General features: G+C 40.6%; 1 protein-coding gene across 4 annotated transcripts; it reads left to right on the top strand.

Moving 5' to 3' along the window:
• Positions 1-1,326: 1,326 nt before the first annotated feature.
• Positions 1,327-21,347, top strand: LOC125900797 (tandem C2 domains nuclear protein). 4 transcript variants are annotated; one of them, XM_049596026.1, is made up of 12 exons: positions 1,327-1,390; positions 3,206-3,280; positions 3,358-3,558; positions 5,602-5,772; positions 6,308-6,387; positions 9,492-9,561; positions 10,286-10,386; positions 11,102-11,218; positions 11,438-11,629; positions 14,563-14,677; positions 18,861-18,972; positions 19,406-21,347. In XM_049596026.1, the coding sequence occupies exons 2-12, from the start codon at positions 3,214-3,216 to the stop codon at positions 19,431-19,433; spliced, it is 1,254 nt and encodes a 417-aa protein (XP_049451983.1). In that variant the 5' UTR covers positions 1,327-1,390; positions 3,206-3,213; the 3' UTR covers positions 19,434-21,347. The 4 variants fall into 4 exon arrangements, with proteins under 4 accessions (XP_049451983.1, XP_049451985.1, XP_049451982.1 ...); XM_049596028.1 differs by having other exon boundaries at positions 18,861-18,968; positions 19,406-19,454; XM_049596025.1 differs by lacking the exons at positions 18,861-18,972; positions 19,406-21,347 and adding exons at positions 14,802-15,001; positions 15,362-18,644.
• The last annotated feature ends 4 nt before the right edge of the window (positions 21,348-21,351 follow it).

Raw genomic sequence — 21,351 nt, 5'->3', positions numbered from 1 at the left:
AACCTTTTGGGATTATATCAATTAGCAGATCTGGGGACAGTATACCTAATTTGTATTTATTTTGGATTTAAGTGCAAAATAACATAATAATTGTCTTTACTACACAACTGTCCCTGGCATTAGCAGACATCTGGACTCCTGAAACTAGAGCAGATTTTCTGATCATGTAATATTTCGGTGGAATACACAACTCCAGGGACAACACACAGAATTTGGGGGATTTAGGTGCACAATATATGTCTTCCCCAAACAACTGTCCTGAATTTACTAAACTACAGCAAATTTTGGGATTATAATGTAAATTTTGGGGGGAATATAACACATGGTGGGATTATATTCATTAACAATAACATTTGTGGGGATTCTAAAAAATGTGGGATATAATCAAATAAATTTTGGGATAATATGAGCACATTTTGGAACACTATAACAAAATTTTGAATTATGCCAGTTAGAAAATTTTCAGATGGATAACCTACATTTAGGCAAACTCAAACAGTGTGGGACCACAGCAACTGAAAAACTTTGGAGGCAAAACATCAAATTGGGTGTACAGTATGGTCACAACTGTCCTGGACTCATGAAACTACAGCAAATTTGTGGATTATAATGCTACATTTTGAAGGGACTGCAACATTTTATGGGATTACATCCATTAAAAATGACATTTCGGGAACACTCTACCAAATTTTGTGGATTTTGGGACAAATTCTGGGGTTTAATTAGAACATTTTGGAGCACTATACCCTTTTTTTTTTTTTGCAAATTTAGGATTGCATCAATTAACAAACAATGTGGAATCTATGCCAAATTAGGGTTTTTTGGCAAGTTCTAAAAATGTTAAACAATTAAACACTGGGCGTGTAAAAGCACATTTTGGGGATTTGAACAATAACAACAATAACTCTTCACAGCTGTCCCTGGCATGAGCAGGTTCCTGAAGTCAGAAATGCTTTTGATCATTTACTCGCCTTTTTCATTTTCACATCATTTCTCACACTGTACATGAGTCTGGTCAGTAATTATACTGGACCTAGATGGTTTCAGGTTTCTACCTGTGAGATGTGACAATGTTGAGAAATGGACTGAGGAAGAAGGAAATAAACTGATAGTAAACACACCGTGAGGGTAAACAAAAAATCAGAGCAGAAAGTGGTGCTGTCATGGCTGTTCGAGGAAGCAAACACACAGTGATAGTCCGGGAATTACAGAGCCGGGGAGAGAGAGAGGGAAGGAGAGGAAAGGGAGGGAGGGAGGAGGGAGAGAGACCTGTAACTGGAGTGCACCATAAACCTGAGCTCAGTGGCATTTCCCTCCAGTCGGCCTGTGAGAGTGAACACCACCATCGCATGTGTAAACTTTATTCTCTGTGAATGAAAACATCATAAGGGTAAGTTTACATTTTTGCTGGTTTTGTTTTTTGATGTATTACTTCATTAACTGCTATTTTATGCCTGTAACAAGGTTACATTGACGCAAATTCCTTCATACCTTCGCAGCACAAGGCAGTGTTTGTTGACTGTAGCTGGTTGTGGGAAAATGAAATGATTTAAAGTCTTTTCACCTTTAGTTTGCAGCTAATTGAAAATATGCTCCTCTGTTCACTTGTGTCATAATTTACTTTTTTAAAAGACATTTTAGAGCTGTGCACTGTACCTCTATCTTTGGGCTGGTAAACCAAACTAAAACTACACAACTAAAACAATTAGGGGATGAGTTAAAATGTTAGGGTTGCTCTCCCAAATTTGGGATATATTAAACAAATTTTGTTGGCTCTTTAACAAAGACTGAAACAATTAGGGGGGTGATTTTGAATATTAGGGGCGCTCTCCCAAATTTGGGATATATTGAGCAAATTTTATAGGCTCTATACGAAATTTGGAGGATTTGGGGGGAACTAAAACAATTCAGGGACTGATTTCAAATGTAAGGGGTGCTCTCCCAAATTTGGGATATATTGAACAAATTTTGTAGGCTCTATACCAAATTTGGGGAATTTTGTGGGGGAACTAAAACAATTAAGGGAGTGATTTGAAATGTCAGGGGTGCTCTTTCAAATTTGGGATATATTGAGCAAATTTTATGGGCTTTATACCAAATTTGGAGGATTTTGTGGGGGAACTAAAACAATTAGGAGGTGATTTAAAATGTCAGGGGTGCTCTTACAAATTTGGGTTATATCAAACAATTTTTGTGGCCTCTCCACCAAATCCCAAATTTGGGGTATATTGAACAAATTTTGCGGGCTTTACACCAAATTTTAGGGATTTGGGTGGAACTGAAACAATTTGGGTTATTCTATAAAATTTTGGGGGTGCTCTCCCAAATTTGGGATTTATTGAATTTTCTGGGGTCTGTACTAAATTTGGGGGATTTTGGGGGGGGGGATTTAAACAGTTTAGGGAATTATATAAAATTTTGGGGGTGCTCGGGGCATCAGTGGCTTAGTGGATAAAGCGGGCGCCCCATATACAAAGGCTGTTGCTGCAGCGGCCTGGGTTCGACTCCAGCCTGTGGCCCTTTGCTGCATGTCACTCCCTCTCTCTCTCCCTCCCTTCACGCTTAGCTGTCCTGTCAATTAAAGGCATAAATGCCCAAAAAATATCTTGGGTGCTCTCCGAAATTTGGAGTAAACTTAACATATTTGGGGAATTTATCAGCACATTTTGGGGGTATATATCAAATTTGGCCAATGGTGAACCACTATAAAATGTGGGATTATATCAAATTACAAATTTGGGGAATTCTGAGATAATGACAATAATATAACAAATAGGAGAGGATTATCAGGGCATTTTATCAAATGTTTATACAATTACAGATTTTTGGGGTGCAGTCCAAACTTTCCCTGAGAAACTGGATTATATTTTAGGATCAGGGCAACACATTAATTCTATGCCACATTCAATGATTGGGCTGCACTACAACAAAAATTGGGATTATGTCAAATCATTTGACAAACGTTGGTGATTTGGAGGTACTATAACAAAGTTTTGGATTACAAAAAGGCAACACACACACACACACTGCACTATACCAAATAGTGAATTTAATTTAATTTTCTTGGGGGCACCATAACAACATGACATTAGTGTTTGGAGTGTTATCACCTCCTGATTAGATCCCCTGTTCCGACTCTGCTGCTAATTGTGTTTACTGTGTAAACCAACCTCCACTTACTCCTTTATCATTTGAATATTTCCAGTCGCAGCCATGGAGTGCCTCAAAGACTGCTGCAAGAACTTCATGAAGAAGAAGGGGAAGGAGCAAGAGACCCAAGGTAAATTCACGCCCTGCACTGCTGCATATCTGACAGAGTGTTTTGTTTCTGATTGCGTGATTTCCTCTGCTTTCAAGTGATCGCTCTGAAGATGCCTCCTAACAAGGCAGCAGCATCAGGGTGGGAGCCGGAAGGGAGGAGGGGGCTCACAGAAGATTACCTCCTGTCCAAGCTGCCACCGGATGGCAGAGAGGTGCCGTTTGTCCTGCCGACATTCAGGGCATCCTACGTCCAACCCAGAGGCTCCCGCTACCCCAATTTACAGTCTGGGCCGCAGAGTACGTACCTACTGAAAAATAACATCAGCTGGCTGCACTCCTTTTGATGTTTTGATGTCTTAAAGGATTAAACTAATTAACACCATCTCACCATCATATACAAATGAACTGTGATGAGCTTTAATGTAGAAACCTGTCTTAGATGTTTGTGTTGACTTAAAGGTTGGGTAGGTAAATAATGCCAGTCCCATCATCACAGTACTTTCGACCACACTAAATACACAACATGCAACTCATGTGGATTTATTTTCCAGCCATGATATTGACCATTCTGTTCCTTTACTGCTTCACAAAGCTTGATGTGACTTCCAGGAGAGGTTGTATTTTGATGGTGTGGACGTCAGTCAGTCAGACCAGCTTTGGGCCAACGTTCGAATTAAGAACCAGACAAGATCTTGGCCAATCAAATGGCTGATAATGGCTGTTGTTGTTATATGTTTTGTTGCTGTTGCTCTAAAGTTTCAAGACAACTCCAGTCCACCAGGAAGTGCACCAGGCTTTGAAGCCAATTTTCATAGGGGCCAAACAATGGAACTATGTCCTTCACATGATGCCATGTGGCCCAAAAAGATTTTTCCCCATGGAGGAAGAGACATCTGTAAATCAGAGGATGTGTCACAACCCCAGCAAAATGACTCATCAGAGTTTGATCCATTTGGCCTGATAACATTATGAAAGTCTTGAAAGCTGCATGATTGAGTAATTTTTATCCCCATTCAAGTTAAACAGGAAGTAGCCAACTTGGCCTTTGGAAGTCTCTAGATTTCTCCAGATGTCTGTCAGCTTGACGAGACAGAGGTCTGATTGTGCAAAATTACATTTGTGCTATATGTTTTCCCTTCAACAGCGCCCCCATCAGGCCATTCATTGACTGGATGTGTGTATAAAGTTCCCTACTAGTGCACAGAATTGGAATTTTGGCTTTTCAGAATGTGAAATTAAGACATTCATTTTTAGGTACACCTTGCTAGTACCTGGTTGGACCCCTTTTGCCTTCAGAACTGCCTTAATTCTTGCTGGCACAGATTCGACAAGTTGCTGGAAACACTCCTCAGAGATTTTGGTCAAAATTGACATGATGACATCACACAGTTGCTGCAGATTTGTCGTCTGCACATCCATGATGACAAATCTCCCGTTCCACCACATCCCAAAGGTGCTCTATTGGACTGAGATCTGGTGACTGTGGAGGCCATTGGAGTACAGTGAACTCATTGTCATGTTCAAGAAACCAGTTTGAGATGATGTGAGCTTTGTGACATGGTGCGTTATCCTGCTGGAAGTAGGAAGATGGTCAGAAGATGGTCTTCTGCTGCTGTAGCCCATCTGCTTCAAGGTTGGACGTGTTGTTGGTTCAGAGATGGTCTTCTGCAGACCTTGGTTGGAACCAGTGGTTATTTGACTTCCTGTTGCCTTTCTATCATCTTGAACCAGTCTGGCCATTCTCCTCTGACCTCTGGCATCAACAAGGCATTTTGGCTCACTGGATATTTTTTCTTTTTGGGACCATCCTCTGTAAACCCTAGAGATGGTTGCATGTGAAAATCCCAGTAAATACTCGGACCAGCCCGTCTGGCACCAGCAACCATGCCACGTTCAAAGTCTCTAAAATCACCTTTGTTCCCCATTCTGATGCTCAGTTTGAACTTCAGCAGGTCGTCTTGACCATGTCTACATGCCTAAATGCATTGAGCTGCTGCCACGTGATTGGCTGATTAGCTTTTTGTGTTAACAAGCAGTTGAACAGTTGTACTTAATTAAAGTGGCCATAGAGTGTAAAAGATCAGTGAGTATCCACCAAGCCTCTGTCTTTCTGCTTCAACATTAGTAACACACAGAGCCAGCTGCCATGATGCCTTGTGCATCTAAGTTTCATTAAAATCAGCTCAGAGGTCACTGAGGTATGTCCCAGTGTTTGATTACACAACCACCAGGATATCCTGCTCCTAAGTGAATAGCTGCAGTCTTTTAGTTCACTGGCTGAAAAGAATAATTTGGTCAAATGGAGGCATGCTGACCTCCAGCCCTGCTCTCCGTCTGCAGGTTCAGCCCGGTGCACGTATGCAGAGAGGAAGGCAGAGTTGCTGGGGTCCAGTCAAATGTCCTACAGCCCAGAGTCCAGCTTCCATCAGGTGCAGCTGGTTGAGTACTTTTCCCCTGGATCGACCCGCCGTGACACACTGAAGAAAAGAGTCTCCAGTCCTCAGAGTCCAGGTAGCAGACACAGCAGTACATCAAAAACTAATGAGTCAAAATTACTTTTAAAATACAAAAAAATGAGCAGAATTTTACATTGTTTAGTTGTGCAATAATGTATCATATTTAGAAAAAAATATGATTAAAATAGTGACATATATTTGTGTTTTGATAAAAATGGGTTACAGGAGAAAATTTGTGATTGTACGCCAGTCAAAAATCAATCTTTTTTATATTTATATGTCACAATGATGGACTCTTTCGTACTGCTAAATATGAAATCAGTAAGTTTGTGTCTTAATATTTACATTGATATAAATATTACAGGCAAACACAGTGTACAAATTCATAATTATATAAAACCTACTGCATTTAACAGTCCCAATTTACAGTTTGTCTGCAGTTGTAGAAGGACAAGTGTCATAAATTTAGAGGTAAGAAATCACATGTAGCCCTGAATTAATAGCACATACCTACAGAGTGAAACATGAATCCGAGAACTTAATTAAACCAACTTGATTAACATTAATATAAATTGGTGTTTGGCTTTCAGGTTGGTCTCTGAAACCGGGTGTCGAGCAGCGACTGAGCAGCTCCATGTTTGATCTGTCCAGCCCTCAGCTTCACATGCAGGTGAGACTGCTCTCTATCTAATCTGTATTCACACAGCATTTCTCACCCTGTGTCCACCCAGACTAAATATAGTTTAGAGTTTCCACTGTGCTCAGCAGCAAACACTGTGGAACACTGACGGGCCTCACACGCATTTTGATTCAAGTGGCAAAGTTGGGTGTTTTATACCGTAGAGTTGAACAAGAAGCTAATCTTAAAGTGTTAGCACCCTTAAAGCTCAACAATAAACAGGCTCTTGGCTCTTTGACTATTTAATTGTGTATTTTATTGACGTATTCAGCCACACACCTTCTTTATGTCCAATTGGGGATTCCATACGATGTCCATAGGTAAAACAACAAAGAAAGTGAAAACACCCTTAAAGATCCTCTTTTGTTACAGAAAGTAAATGATGGGTGTAGGCTCGTGAGTCACTCTGAAATGGATCTGAAAGCGTTTTGAAATTTAAGAGTGATTAAAAAGTCAATAGAGATTAATTTCAGCCTCAGCACTTATTCTTCCAGCAGTCCCTGAACATACCTCTGTTTGCTGCGTGTGATTCAGCTGTTGCTTGTCTTGGATTAAGTGTTATTTAATCAGAAATACAATGAGAAAAAACAATGAGTGAGTTGGGGCGTATTCTTTGTTGCATAAAAGGATGTGGTGTAGTGCGCCTGTCAATAGCTCCCGATTACCTGCTGAGGCTGTGTTACAATCAATCGCCTCGCCCAACTCCTTGATAAATATTACTATGTCTCACTCAGAGCTCACACTGAAAAACGTCAGAGCAATGTTAGAGCAACACACTCAATGTTTTGCTTATTACGAACCAACACGGATACATTTCTATTAACCTTTCACTTGTGTCGATGTCCTTATTATCGGGAGCAACATGCAGTGTGTGTACAATAACATTTCAATTAGCCCCAATGTTTAGCTTGGCAACATTATGAGCAAACAGTAGTAAGTAATGAAAACATGAAAGGCTCAGCTCCTTGGCAATACAGCTACAGTACACAAATAAACATGGTCCCTAGAAATTAGATGTGAAATGAAAGTGCAGGTAAAGAAATGAGAACCAATGAGCGACGGTGTTTTAAAGTTGTGGTAGATCTATGGAGGAAACAAAAAAAAGGATGTTGTGTTTTTGTGATGGTGTGAAGTAATTTTTACAGATTGCAATAACAGTTGGTCCTCCACAGTTCAGACAGAAATATCTCAACTACGACTGAATGGATTGGCGTGAAATTTACGTAAAACATTCATGGTCCCCAGAGGACTAATCGTAATGACTTTGGTGACCTGCTGACTTTTCCTCATGTATCATGAGGATGTTGACATGTGCGGTTTTGAGTGAAATGTCTTGATAACTATTGAGTGGACTAGCATGAAACAAATATTCATGATCCCCAGAGGAGAAATTGTAATGACTTAAGTGACTTGCTGATGTTTCCTCTGGCAACACAAGGAGGTTGGCATTTGTGGTTTTGTGTGAAATGTATTCATGTCTATTACATGGCATGAATACTGGCAAGACTGGCATGAAACAGATATTCATGGTCCTCGGATAATGAAATGTAAAAACTGTGATCCCCTAACATAGAAATTTCAATTAATACCCGAAAAACTGATGACATTCTCATCACCTTCACCTCCTCTGGTGAGAGAGAAGTTGAGATGAATCCTAATGACTTTGGTGATTCACCAACTTTTCCTTTGGCTCCACAATGAGGTTGACATTTGGTTTTGCGTGAGATGTTTGGTTACTGTTGGATAGATTGCACTCAAATTATGAAAAAGTATTCATGGTTCCCACAGGATAAATTGCAGTGACTTTGGTGATTCGCCGACTTTTCCTTTGGTGCCATAAGGAGGTTGACATCTATGGTTTTGAGTGAGATGTTTGGCAACTATTGTGAAGATTGCACTTAAATTTTGTGAAGACATTCATGCTCCCCAGAGGACAATTTTTAATGACTTTGGTGATCTGCTGACTCTTCCTCTGGTATCACAAGGATGTTGACATTTGTGGTTTTGAGTGAAATGTCTTGACGACTATTGGATGGACTAGCATGAAACAGAAATTTATGGTCCCCAGATGATGAATTGTAGTAAATGTGATCCCCTGACCATTTCACAATTTTAATTAATAGCCTCAAAAAATGGATGACATTCTCATCACCCTCACCTGTACTTTGTGTTTAGTGGGAATTAGCAAGTGTTGGAAAGTTACATGAAGACAGTGAACATGAAAATGTGGTGAAGATATTCATGGTCCCAAGAGGATGAATCATAATGATTTGATCCACTGACTTTTCATCTAGCGCCACAAGGAGGTTGACATTAGTGGTTTTGAGTGAGATGTCAACAAATATTGGTAAACTTGTAAAAAAAAAAAAAAAAAAAAGTTTTGTGAAGACATTCATGCTCTCCAAAGGGTGAATCCAAATGATTTTCATGACCTGCTGGCTTTTCCTTTTTTTTTTTTTGCCACAAAGAGGTTAAGGATTTATGGTTTTGAGTAAAATGTCTCAGCAACCATTGGATAGATTGTTATGAAATTTTGTGAAGACATTCATGGTTTCCAGAGATGAATCCTGACTTTGGGGATCCACTGACTTTTCCTTTGGCGTAACAAGGGGGTTGACTTCTGTGGTTTTGAGTGAGATGTTTTGCAACTATTGGTAAGATTGCAGTTAAATTCTGTAAAGATATGCATGGTCCCCAGAGAATAAATTGATATGACTTTGGTAGTCTGCTAAATTCTCCTCTAGTGGTACAAGTAGTTCTAGCTGTGGTTGTCATTCTAAGTAAAATGTCTTGATAATTTTTGGCATGAAACAAATATTCATGGTCCCCAGAGGATGAATTGTTTTAACTTTGATACCCCGATCATGTCAAAATTCCAATTACTACCTGAAAAAACGAATGATATTCTCATCACTTTCATCTGTTCTTTTTTGAAGTGCAAATTAGCAATTGTTAGCATTAGCAGTAGCATTAAGCACCGCTGCACCTTAGTACAACCTAGTCTTGAGAAAATGACTAATTTTGGGTTTCAGTGGGGGAAAAAGTGAACCTGTCGTCTCCTGACTATCTCTTTGTGTGTTTGGTTTTACCTGCAGCGCTTTGATTCCGTCTCCAGCGTCCTCAGCAGTACGTCCTCCAGGATTGGCTCCATTGAAAGCAGCCTGGGTAACTTAAATACCAATTAGTCTCCGTCTACAAACACTTTGCCTTTCAAACTTGCTGTTAAATCTGATTAAGATCGCTCTGCATTGTGCAGCCATGAAAGGGCAGACACAGTAATCGCTTGCAAATGTTTTCACTCAGGTCCACCGTTGAGCTTCAGAGATAAGCCTTCATACATAAAGATTGTATTATTCTATGAGGAGACGCAGCTTTGCTATAATTAGAGATAAATAATATGTGTGACGATAGTCATTTTTTTTCTTGTTTCTTGCAATTGTTTTTGGCTTTCAACTGCAACCTCTGTTAGAAAACTCAGCCAGTCTTGCACTGCCATGGCAACTTTCCACTTTTATTACTTTTATATACAATGTAATGCTTGAGCAGCTCTGCAGGCTCTTTAAAAAGAGGTTTGATGAAACAGACAAAAAAGATGATAACAAGGGCAGAAAAGTGATCATTGTCCAAAATAAGTATTGCATATCAAGATCTTGTTGAAATTTAAACCTCTCCAAAGTTAAAGTTAGATGAATAATTTTGAATTTATAATAAATGAGAAAACCCAGGCGGCTGAAATCTTCTGAGATTATTGATTCAGCTTGGCACAAAGGCATAAAAACTTCCATCTATATCAGCTTTTAAATTCATTAGCAACTGAATATAGCCACACTTCCATATTGCATTCATTAACATCCAGCAATTTGTTCCTGTTGTGCTGCTGGTGTTACAGACTCCATCACTCTGTCTGGGGACGAGCGTGAGCTAGGGAAAGTGTGCGTCCGACTGAGCTACCAGGAGGCTCTGGAGCAGGTGTGGATCACTGTGGTTCAGGTAAGGTTACATGCTGTGAGGAGACACAAAATGCTCCATTGTGCTCTTCTGCTGCCTTTCTCAATGGACCCTCTGTGAGTCCAGAACACAGGTCTCTGTTAGATCCTCTCAGCACTCTCTTAACTTTGGCTCTGACACTCTGGAGGAAAAGGTTGGTTTTTAAGAAACAGAAGTGTCCTCATTGATGCTGAAACACAGTGAGCCATGTATCTGTGCATTCACGCAAATGGCAAAACCTAGTGTGTGTGTGCAATTTAATTCTTTGTTTACACTTTAAAGGCTTTAACGCGGAGACATGCTCTGATTCCTCAAGGAAGGGGGGGAAATGAAAAAAGGGCGCACCTCATTACCACTCAAGATTAGGTTTCGTTTTTGGTTAAGGTTCATTTTTTTCCCAAGGTCACATTAGTGCAGCAGTTAAACTATCCACTGAGACATTTGGATGAACAAGTGGCGCATTAGGGCTGCACAAATGCCCTTATTGTGTGAGATTATGTCAAAAATAAAGAATAAATGAAGCATATCCTGCTTTGATTAAGTTTTTTAAAGAGAGGATTGATATATCAGAGGTTTTGGATTCTTATGTTTTTGTATTCATGTCCTTTTTTACTTAGTTAAGCCGTTTGTCCCAAACCTGTTTGCTTAAATGGACTGCAGCCTGTAAATAGATTTGACCTGCCTCGAGTAAAACGTTCTTTTCCCCTTTTGTTATCAGTGTTCAGACCTCAACGTTGTTCCGGAAGGAGTGGAACAACAAAAGATTGGATTTAAAGGGATCATCACCATTCCCAAACCGATACAGTTCAAGAGCTCAGTCAAGGAGTACCGTCAGGTAATGCTCAGGACCGCTGCCTAAACCTGATGACGTTTTGTAACAAGACTTTGACACATGCTGTACAATCCTCAAAGCCACTAATTTTCTTTCTCAGATTGTTTTGAATTTAACTTTGTCTTTGCAGAGTTGTGCAGGTAGATCTAGCATTTCTGAATGAGTTGTTGAGAAATCACCTGATACTTATTGTCGGCTCCTTCTGCTCCTTCTGCTCTTTAGGATATGCCCTTCATGGAGACCTTCGTGTTTGCGCTGCGTCTCCAGCAGTTGCGCTGCAGTGCTTTGGTGCTGCGGCTGCAGACACACATCCCCAAGAAGCGTACGGTGGCGGAGTGCGTCCTCTCGCTAAGAGAGCTTGGTCCTCAGGAGACAGACCACTGGCTCGAGCTCAGCCCTCCGTCCAAATCATCTGTGAGTGTTCACTTCACATGCCACAAATCACTCCTGATGCACTAAAGCCTGTTTCCGTTACCATCACAATGTCTGTCCCTGGTGTTTCAGATAGTGGCACAGTTTAAGAACATTTACAAGATTACCAGGAATCAAAAAATTATTACAACGTGATTTCATCCCTACTCGTCATATTTTGCCACTTGGGCAGATATCCCAGTGTTACTGCAATGACGCCAGGGGCAGCCTTTTGTGCCGTACCTTGATGCAGAAGGGGTCGGAGGTAAGAAGGGGTCACCAGTTAAGTTTAGGAAACAAAACTACTTGGTTATGGTTAAGAAAAGACTGTGGTTGTTGTGATCAAACATTCGGCTTTGGTGACACAACATGGCTGGAAAAGCAGCCTTATGTCAGCTTTGAGAGATTTGCAAACACAGTATCCAATATTTGTTGTCTGTTGGTCTCTAACACTCCTGGGTCAAAGTCCTGTGCTTGTTTGACTCATTCATCTCCCATAAGCCAAGGTCTTGGGGTCTTTATACTAGATCTGTTGATCTGAGCTTCTAACAGTGATGCATAGGTTTAAGAAGAGGTCCTTTATTGTTACTGTACCGGTACAATGCAGTTTTCAAAAGCTACAGCTGTACACAGTGCAAATTAAAAAGTACAAACAAGTGACAACTCAGAAAAAATACCATAATCACATGACCAATAAATAAAAATAAAATAAATAATAATCATCATAAACATTAATGTCTGTACCAAATATCATGACTATCCATTCAATAGCTGTTGAAATATTTCATCAAAATCCCCTAATGTTAACCTTCATGGTGGCACTAGGGGAAAAGTCAGGGGATCCCAGAATGAGCAGGGTTATCTGTTGGTGTCTTACCTGCCATCCAGCTGTTGTGGCCAAGAGGAAAAACTTTCAGTGCGGGAATATCCCAGACTTTTATTACCTATTCTCCACCATTTCCTTTGTTGGCTGCTGTCTTTATCACCCCTTTGTATGTGCACAGTAAATAAGAACAAAGCGCCGTGTGTGTCTCATAAAACTGTCCCCATGATGCATTGTAGCCCGCTGGCATGTACTGTGCTCTTGGCCCTAACAGGGTAAGGCTGACGCTGAGGAAGACTTTATGCTGTTGCATAATCGCAAGAAAGGAGAAAGGGGATTCATTATTGAGGGAAATTGGGAAACAGGCTTTTATTGGAGACAAGAAACCAGAGTGCTGGTTCTGGAAATATACAGCATGAAAAGTAGGTCAAACCTCAAACCATTTCAACAGCAGAGTGGTTTTGTTGATAAATGGATGCATGTCTGGCCGGTGACAGTAAAATGTGAACTGTTTCTGCACTTAGCGGATCTGACGGTGAATCATCATTAGGTTCTCAGAGGGTCCATTTGATACATTGAGTGATTTTACCCATCTGGTGGACACAAAAGGCACAAATTGTCCAAATCACTGTCATTCATTGAGGCTCTTAATGGTCAAGACAGCTGAACTCGTAGAAGTCTTAAACAAGAAAAGTATCAGCGGAGCAGCTGGAAGTCTAAGATGAATCATACAAGACTAAGATCTTCAGCTGCTAGCAACTCTGTGAAGCTGCATCTACTCACAGTGGAGCTTTGAGCTAAATGCTAATTTCAGTATGCTCACAGTGACATTGCTGACAAGCAGATGTTTAGCAAATATATTGTTTAACATGCTCATTTTTTAGTTTAATGCGCAAGCTTGCCAATATTTAGCACTAAACACAAATTAGAGCCAAGGCTGACGGGAACGACATCAGTTTGTCAGGTATTTGTTCACCTGATGGTAGCGCTGGAGAAAAAGTTAGTCGATCATCAAAGCTATCACAATTCAGTCTGGGGGGGAAAATGAATATCTCATCCAAATTTATGGTAGGCTAATCCATCCAATATTTGTTGAGCTAGTTCCCTGAGAGCCACAATGTGAACTGCATGGAGGTTCTAGAGGAAAATAAAGGGGTCACCAAAGTGTTCAGTCATCCTCAGGCAACCATGAGCAAATTCCACAATGCTGCTGTGCATGGCTATAAACAATATTAGAGGGATTAACACAGTGTTCTGTATAATGTCTATAAATGCTACACAAAAAACAATCGACCCTTCGCTAAGACCTACCCCTCGAAAGCAGACTGGCAAATCATAGCGTAGCATCGGCTAGCTCCAGCAAAGGTCCAATAACTGAATGACTCTAATGCAGTTGTTTCACATTTCCACCATTTTCAGGCAGGTTTTGTGGATTTGGAGCTAAGTGTTGTTCCTCGGACACATTAATGATACCTGAGACCTCATTACCTGGAGAGGTTGGGAAAAGATATACTCTTCCCTGTTCCAAAACCAAAATCAAACCCTGAAAAGTGTAGGGTTAGCTAGCTAGCTACTGAAGATATAGCCTACTGAATGTATACACATGCTGCTTTTCCTTTTAATGATTATAACAGTGAAACAAAGACCGACCCTGCTGTACAGGAACCAGTGAAGGGAAGCAGAGAAACTTTGCTGATATTCAACCAGCTGTGTGTCATCACAGTGTGCGTAGATGAACGTTAGTTGGCTTCCCTTGGAGCTTCCAGCCAAACAAACACCGTTCATCTGCACACACTGCGATGCCACACAGCTAGTTCAATACACTTAGTGTCGACATATGTTCATATTTTGTCTTACAGTTTCCTTGTATAATCAGCTGATGTTTAGGGTCTGAGATAAGATCACAAAAACAAGCCCATTATTCATTACTAAGTAACTAGATACTGTTGGTTACCTTTGGCAGCCTACTGTTCTTTATAATCCTGTGAAAAATTTTTAAAGATGTTGCAAACCCAGCAGTACAACAAGTTTTTGTTATTTTCCTCCACAAAAATTCAAAGATTGTTGGCTGTATTCCTGATTATTCATATGTGATTGAATATTTATCTTTCAGGTGTGCCACTCTGAGCTGCATCTCACCACCTGCTTTCAGCCAGTCAACGGACGCATCCAGCTCCAGGTCCTCGCCGCCCAAAACCTCCCACCATCCTCTTCACCACTCACACAAGGTACTATAGATTTTACTGGAAATGGTTTTAATGTGAAATATTTTACACTAAAATAATAAGAAGAGTATCTCCAGTCTCGCGTGGCTCTTGAGAGCAATCATGCTGTTTTTATACACCTCTGAAGCATTTTTCGTCAAAGTGGAGATGCACCAGTCGGGGCGGGTGGTGATGAAGAAGAAGACTCGCATCCTGAAGGCCTCAGGGAGCCAGTGTAAGTGGGCGGAGACATTTCACTTCCTGCTGATTACGTTAGATGATGCCTGCTCGCTGACAGTCAAACTCTACAGCCGCAGCTCAGTCAGGAGGAAACAGTGTCTTGGACAGGTGAGTAATTCTGACACCAGGTCTCTTCATTAAGACATAATACTCAGAATTTTCCTTTAGTTATGATTTCTTAGTGCTGTTTTTATGTATTTATTTTATTGCAAATATTTATGATTCATTGATGTAATATATCACAGTGTTGGCCTCACTAATAATGGGCTGTTATTAGATCGATAGATAGTAGGCAGACTTATAATGTCAGCATACTGACCTTGTAGTTGTAGTTATACAATATCTTTCTGAGGTTTGCTAACATTAGTCACTGAGCCAATGTTAGCAAACCTGAATCATACCAGACCATGTGAGGGTAGAGCAAAACACCTGAGTGTATTGAAGTGGCCTTCATAATGTTTCTGGCAGGTTCAGCTGGGATTCGACAGCCCTATCCCAGAAGCAGTGGAGCAGTGGAAGGACTCGATGGCTCACCCAGAGAAGGTGGTGTCTGCATGGCACAGGCTGAGTGCTGTCTAAACCTTCTCTCATAACGTCTACTGTACGTGCTACAGACGTGATGTTTTCGTGCTGCAGGTCCAGCTGTGCCCGCTTGGTTTTCCAGTCGGCCGGCCACACTCTTGTACTGAGTCGACTCTGACGGACTGGACTGTAAACCACAGAACATTCTCTGAATGCCCTGAAAGACCAGATTTCCACTGTCCAGGTGCTCGGTTGTAAATAGGGGTTTCGAACAAAGTGTAATTGCTGGAAGAACTGTTTTCTGTGTTTTTTGAGTAGATGAAACTAAGGTTTTTTTCTTGACCAAAAAGTAGAGCATTTGCCAAACTGAGAGAAAGTTAGCTGCAGTGCAATTAGTTGTATATAATGCTATATTTTGTATCATGCTTTTTAGTGAAAACCTTGTCACTCTGTTTCTGTTGGATAGAAAGTTTACAAGCAGAGAAAGTCAGCATTAAGACAGACTCACTATGTTAAAAACTTCACGTTATCAGTCTGTAATTAAGACTGGAGATATTCTACATTTTTCTTAATGTCAACAAACCCATAAAAAGATCAAAACTAACTCTATTTTAGTCTTTTTCAAGGTACTTTCCGACTTTCCTGTCTTGGGTTTACAGGTTAATCCCTTTGGTTCCTTACTAAAGATGTAAATCTTTAAAAACGAGTCACGACTCAACACTTACTTACTTCCAACTCTTTAAATACCAGTGCTTGGTCAGTGGCCTGAGGCTTCAGTCTACAGCAGGATTTCTATTTGTGTGTCAGCTCTATGTAGAACCTACGCACGTGGCCTACGCCATTGTGAGCATTTATACTTGTGCAGTGGTGTGTCCGTATCACACAAGTACACAAATCAGCTTCACTATAACTCGCAGCATTCACAGACAAAGCATTTGTCTTTTGCTGGACACATTTTCCCCACAAATACAACATGCTAGCATTATTAGCATTAGCCTATGGCATTTTGCATTGTATAAATAAGCTTAGCAGCTAGTGTTTTTTTTCCTCTTCTCATATAAAACCAGGGGCTACAGCAACATTTAACAAAGGTAACGTTACAAAACTTGGCTCCATTACAGCTCACAAGGTTCACCAACAAAACATCTGTCTTATACTAAACATGTTTTCCAAACAAATACAACAAGCTAACGGTATTAGCACAAGCCTATAGCATTTAAATTATAAATTAGCCTAGCGGCTAGCGGCCTTTTCCTCTACCACACCAAAACTACTTTAGATGAGTGCAGCAAAAGTACTTTGTTAAGTTTCGGAAAAGATCATGGTTTGGATTAAAATGAGACTGACTTTTGGTTTCACACAGAACATTAACATCAAACTCCTGGGTAAAAGTCCTGTGTGTTTGACCTATCGATGCATCCTGACATCTTTCCTACAGGAACTTCCTCTCTCTTTATACTACGTCATTATCGCCTATGGGCTTACTTTGGAGTTAATGTAAAGCCCAGTGCATCTCATACAAACGCTAAAGGGTGTCCTGCACATCAATATTAGATGCTAAGGGCTGTGACAAAGCATAGTTATTTGACAATTTGGGAGTGAGAACAAGTTTCATAAATACATATCAGTAGTTTTACATTTTTTTAAAAAGGTTCTGTAGTTTTCAGCAAACATTACTTAAACTCGGCACAAGTGATTTTTTTTTCTTTTTTTGTGGTTAGGTTTGATTCATTGTTGGTTTTGGTCTTTTCATGGTATTTGTTGGCAATAAGAGAAATCACTCTGCTTATCCTCTATGTCCCTAAAAGGTTTTCCCTTACCCTAATTTAACTATGTAGGATGTCATGTTACTGTAAAAAACGGCAGTATCAAACCTTAGCTGTACGCTTTTGATAAAAGCACTTTAATTTTTTGTAATGTATTTATTGTATTAATGTTAAACTTTAGTGATTAAAAATAGGTGTCATTTGAAAGTTTGGTTTGTGTTTTCATTGAAGCAACGAAAGACATGAAGACAACACTACTGGAAAATAAAATGTTTGAGCATTTGTCTTTAGGTGACATCTTGTTTCAGCAAAATCTGATAAAAGAAGAGGATCGCTTCAAGTTTGTACAGTAATTCTGGGATTTTATGTGAAATGTAAATGACAGTAAGAAAACAGGCCATAGTCCTCAGCGTGTACTTGAGTGTCACGTCTGTAAAATAGGTCAACAACCATAAAGCAAAGTGTCACTGTGTCACTTTTTATTGAAGAGGCCCCTGGTTGAGAAATCTCAAGGCAAACAGCAAGAGAATCTGTCACGTTCCTTCTCCTGCTCCTGACTCTGGAACATCCTGTTTTTCAATTTGACCCTTCATTATAAAGGCAATTTAATGTCCCTTCAGTGTGTGGGCAATCTCAATCTAATCCTCAGTGTCTGAGGGGGAACTGTGCAGAAAAGAACACTTGTCATTCATGGGAAGAATCAAAACAATTTCCTTTGAAAAGGTGAGTTTCTTCTCAGTTAAATGTGTCCGTGTTTTGAAAATTGCAATGCCTTCACTTACAAAACACTCTTTTACAAAAGAAAAAAACCAACAAAAAAAGATAATTATTAAGTGAATGTGTGACATTTCAGGGTGTGTAACCATCTTTACTATTCAAACAATCATTTGGAACATATAGTAACATTTCTGACAGGCAAATTTGGGATTTAAGTCCTCATGTTTATCACCTCAGAGGGAATCCTGGCTCCTCTTCAGTCTCATAAAGCACAAGATTTACTGGCAACATCCTCTGTGTAACCAGCTGTAGACGTGGACACGCAAACACACACCCAGTGAACAATAAGTCTGTGGACCAAGAAAACACAGTCCGGCGAGTGTTTGTGTTTAAAATGTGTGTGACCAGGACAACTGGGTGTCCCACGTGAGCTGACCTGCGTCAGAGCCCTTCACATCCTGGCGTGCCAAAACACCATCATCTTTATTTTACGTAATTAATGTTTGATTTATGGTTAATGTTACACAGAGGGCATTCCAGACACACCTTAACCTGTGACTTGACTACACACTCAACTTAGAGGAGTGTGTTTGACTTTGACTCAAGAAAGGTGCTCGACTCTCACAAGCAGGATTTTGGGTTATTGTTCCTTTATGTGCCGAACAGATTCTTTTCCTGACAGTCAGTTGGCAGGATGCCGAGCTGAGTCTGCCACACATTCCAGTTGTCTCATAACCACATGCTTGTATGTGCAGGTTCCTTCACCTGGGAGACAGACTGGAGAGTTTACAAGAGCCCTGCAGGAGAGAGGAGATCCTTAAGATGCATGCCTCTCTTATCAAATGAGGGCTCAACCTCTGGTTTTCATCCAAAATAAAGGTTTATGTGACATTACATGACTGTGACGATCCCTCCGTTCCCCTAGGTGTGCTGTTACTCTGCTGTTCCTCTTTGTGTTGCAGGAGCCACATCAGGACTTGTCATCAACTTCAGGAGCCACACCTGGGCCCTGTGTGGTTTTTGGCTGGACTGCAGCATGCAAGGCCAGCGCTTTGATGGAGAAAGTGTCTGTGAGTGAGTGATGAAGTAACACCATTGATCAGAATGAGCAATGACTTAAGTGCTGGTGTCTCTCCATTGGTTACTGCCCTTTTGAATTCCCAAGGGTTGAGTCCTAAAACCTGGAAATGAGTTAGCATTTTACTACACACTGTTCCCTCATCTCAAAGTCATTAGGTTTTTGGTTAGATACCTGAAATAAGGCCTGTGGTTAACACAAGCTTAAGAGACTTTCGCATTTTGTTCCGCAGCATAAAACACATTGGTAAACTTGTGAATTTTGAAGCTTCTATGTGTCTTAAAAACCTGGTTGCTAACAGGAGTGTCATCACACTGAGCCACACTGAACACGGCTTTACAGTCTTGTTATGGTGGTGATGTTAGATCATGCAAGTGTAATGTACTTTGTTTATAGCCTAACATCAGCTTTTTATTTCTGGCTTTACAGAAATCATAAAAGTGGTGTTAATCTATGAAGAATATCTTGCTGAACAGAACGTGTAAGTATCATAAACATTTGTTTGCCACAGAGCTTATTTGCAGCACTAATCAAAAATCCAATGGACAAATCCCATACTGTAGGTTAGCATCACCACTGTGATGCTAACTTCAGAGTCATCCAGCACTCTATTGCTCATCCAGTGCATATGCCAAGTTTCAAGCTGGGGTGATCTCTAGCTTGCCTGGTAGAGTGTGCGCCCCACATACGCTAAGTCCTTTGCAGAAGACCGGGTTGCATTCCAACCTGTGGCCCAGTGTCAACTTCCTGCTTAGCTTAGCTTAGTTTAGTTTGTTTAGTTTAGTATAGTAAAGTGTATTTAGTTTAGCGTACGTTAGTTTAGTTAATTTTAATTTAATTCAATTTAGTACCACCAGGGGGCCTCAAAGTCAGAGAATTTCAAATCCTGCACATGAAGGGAAACTTCATCTGAACATCAAAAATACATATTTTTCCTACTTAAAAGTCCAGATAGTTTTGGTGTGAGTTGCCGAATGTTGGTTTATATCAGCTGTAGAGATGTCTGCCTTCTCTCTCATAAAAAGTGAGCAGCTTCCTGTAGGAACTATTTTCCTTCTAAGGAACTACACCGGCCAACTTTGTCACTGCACAGACGGAAACGTGCATCTACTCATGCACGACAGGAGATTTAAGTATTAATGCCATCCTCCTTGGTTGAGCTTTAATGTTAGCTAGCTCAGTTGTGCTAGGTGAGCTAGCATTAAATGCAACTAGTACTGTTTTATCTCACTGTTATTTATAACTGCAGCAGGCAGCTGTTTCAGAAAAGCTACACCACCTGCTCAGCTCTTAATAAAGACAGAAACAGTTAGCGACTAGCTGGTGAACACAGTGGAGCATTTAGCAGCTAACGAGTCTGATACTTCTATCAGGAGACGGCGTCTCTAAATAGGGGAGGTGGCCTGAGACACCACCTATCCCCCATTTACAATGCGGCCCTTGCTGCTGTACCTAAGAGATTGAACAACAAAGACTGCCCGAAACTAACCTCAAGTGGCTCAAAGAAACACAACGACAGTCGTTCACGGGTAACCACACATTATGCCTAACGACTGTTGCTCACCAGTGGCCCCACTCACTCCTAACAACTGTCGTTCACTAGTGTGACTCACCTGACCCAAACAATGGTCCAGTGAAACTCCAGTAACGAAGTTTTGTCTTATGAGGGTGGTGGGTGTACACCTCCACAGAGGTTAAAAACCTGAGTCTTACTCTACTGTTTGTCAGACTAGTGAGGACTAGTCAGACCGATGTGTTGAGAACTGATGAAGCCGCTTGGATAAGAGGCAAAACGTCTTCTAGACAAAATCAAAGTCCAGTTGCCTACGATTTAATTCACACGTCCAATGTTGCAACATTGTGCACACACAGCCCTTCACCACCTGGATCCTAAAATAAACACCTGTTTTATTACATAATCATCTTTCCGTGTTGCGCCACTCATTAAGATCCTATATTTTTGTCATTCAAATAACAAGAATTGTGGTTTAATACTCTTAATTATAACAGCCAACTTATTGAAAAATGTTAGGTTTAAATCGGGCTCGGGCCCATAATTAGTTTACGGCCTGGCCCGGCCCGGCCCCTCCAGTTAATCCAGCCCAACCCCGGCCGGTCCCGGACATAACGTGCACGGGCTCTGGCCGGGTCGGGCTGGATTTTTTGGGCCCAATCTAAGCTCTAGCTGAGGCCTATCTGAAAATGTCAGATTTTGTGTTCACATCTTGTTTCTGCTGCCCTCAAGTGGCCAAACAAACCATTACTGGTGGTTTAATTAGAGTAAATACTTTGTTAGACTTCAGGGTAAACGTTAAGTTATAAAGCACTCAGAGATGATGTTTCTCCCACAATGTAAGTTGAAAGAATTTATTAGA

Source organism: Epinephelus fuscoguttatus, linkage group LG14 (assembly GCF_011397635.1).
Source record: "Epinephelus fuscoguttatus linkage group LG14, E.fuscoguttatus.final_Chr_v1".
NCBI lineage: Eukaryota > Metazoa > Chordata > Actinopteri > Perciformes > Serranidae > Epinephelus > Epinephelus fuscoguttatus.
Note: the sequence above shows the minus strand (reverse complement) of the source record. Positions and strands in the feature narration are given on the sequence as shown.

Coding starts and splice junctions, on each gene's coding strand:
- LOC125900797 (XM_049596025.1), top strand. CDS start 3,214: ATGGAGTGCCTCAAAGACTGCTGCAAGAACTTCATGAAGAAGAAGGGG. Junction 6,388..9,491: donor GCCCTCAGCTTCACATGCAG/GTGAGACTGCTC, acceptor TTTTACCTGCAG/CGCTTTGATTCCGTCTCCAG. Junction 14,678..14,801: donor CTCTTCACCACTCACACAAG/GTACTATAGATT, acceptor ACACCTCTGAAG/CATTTTTCGTCAAAGTGGAG.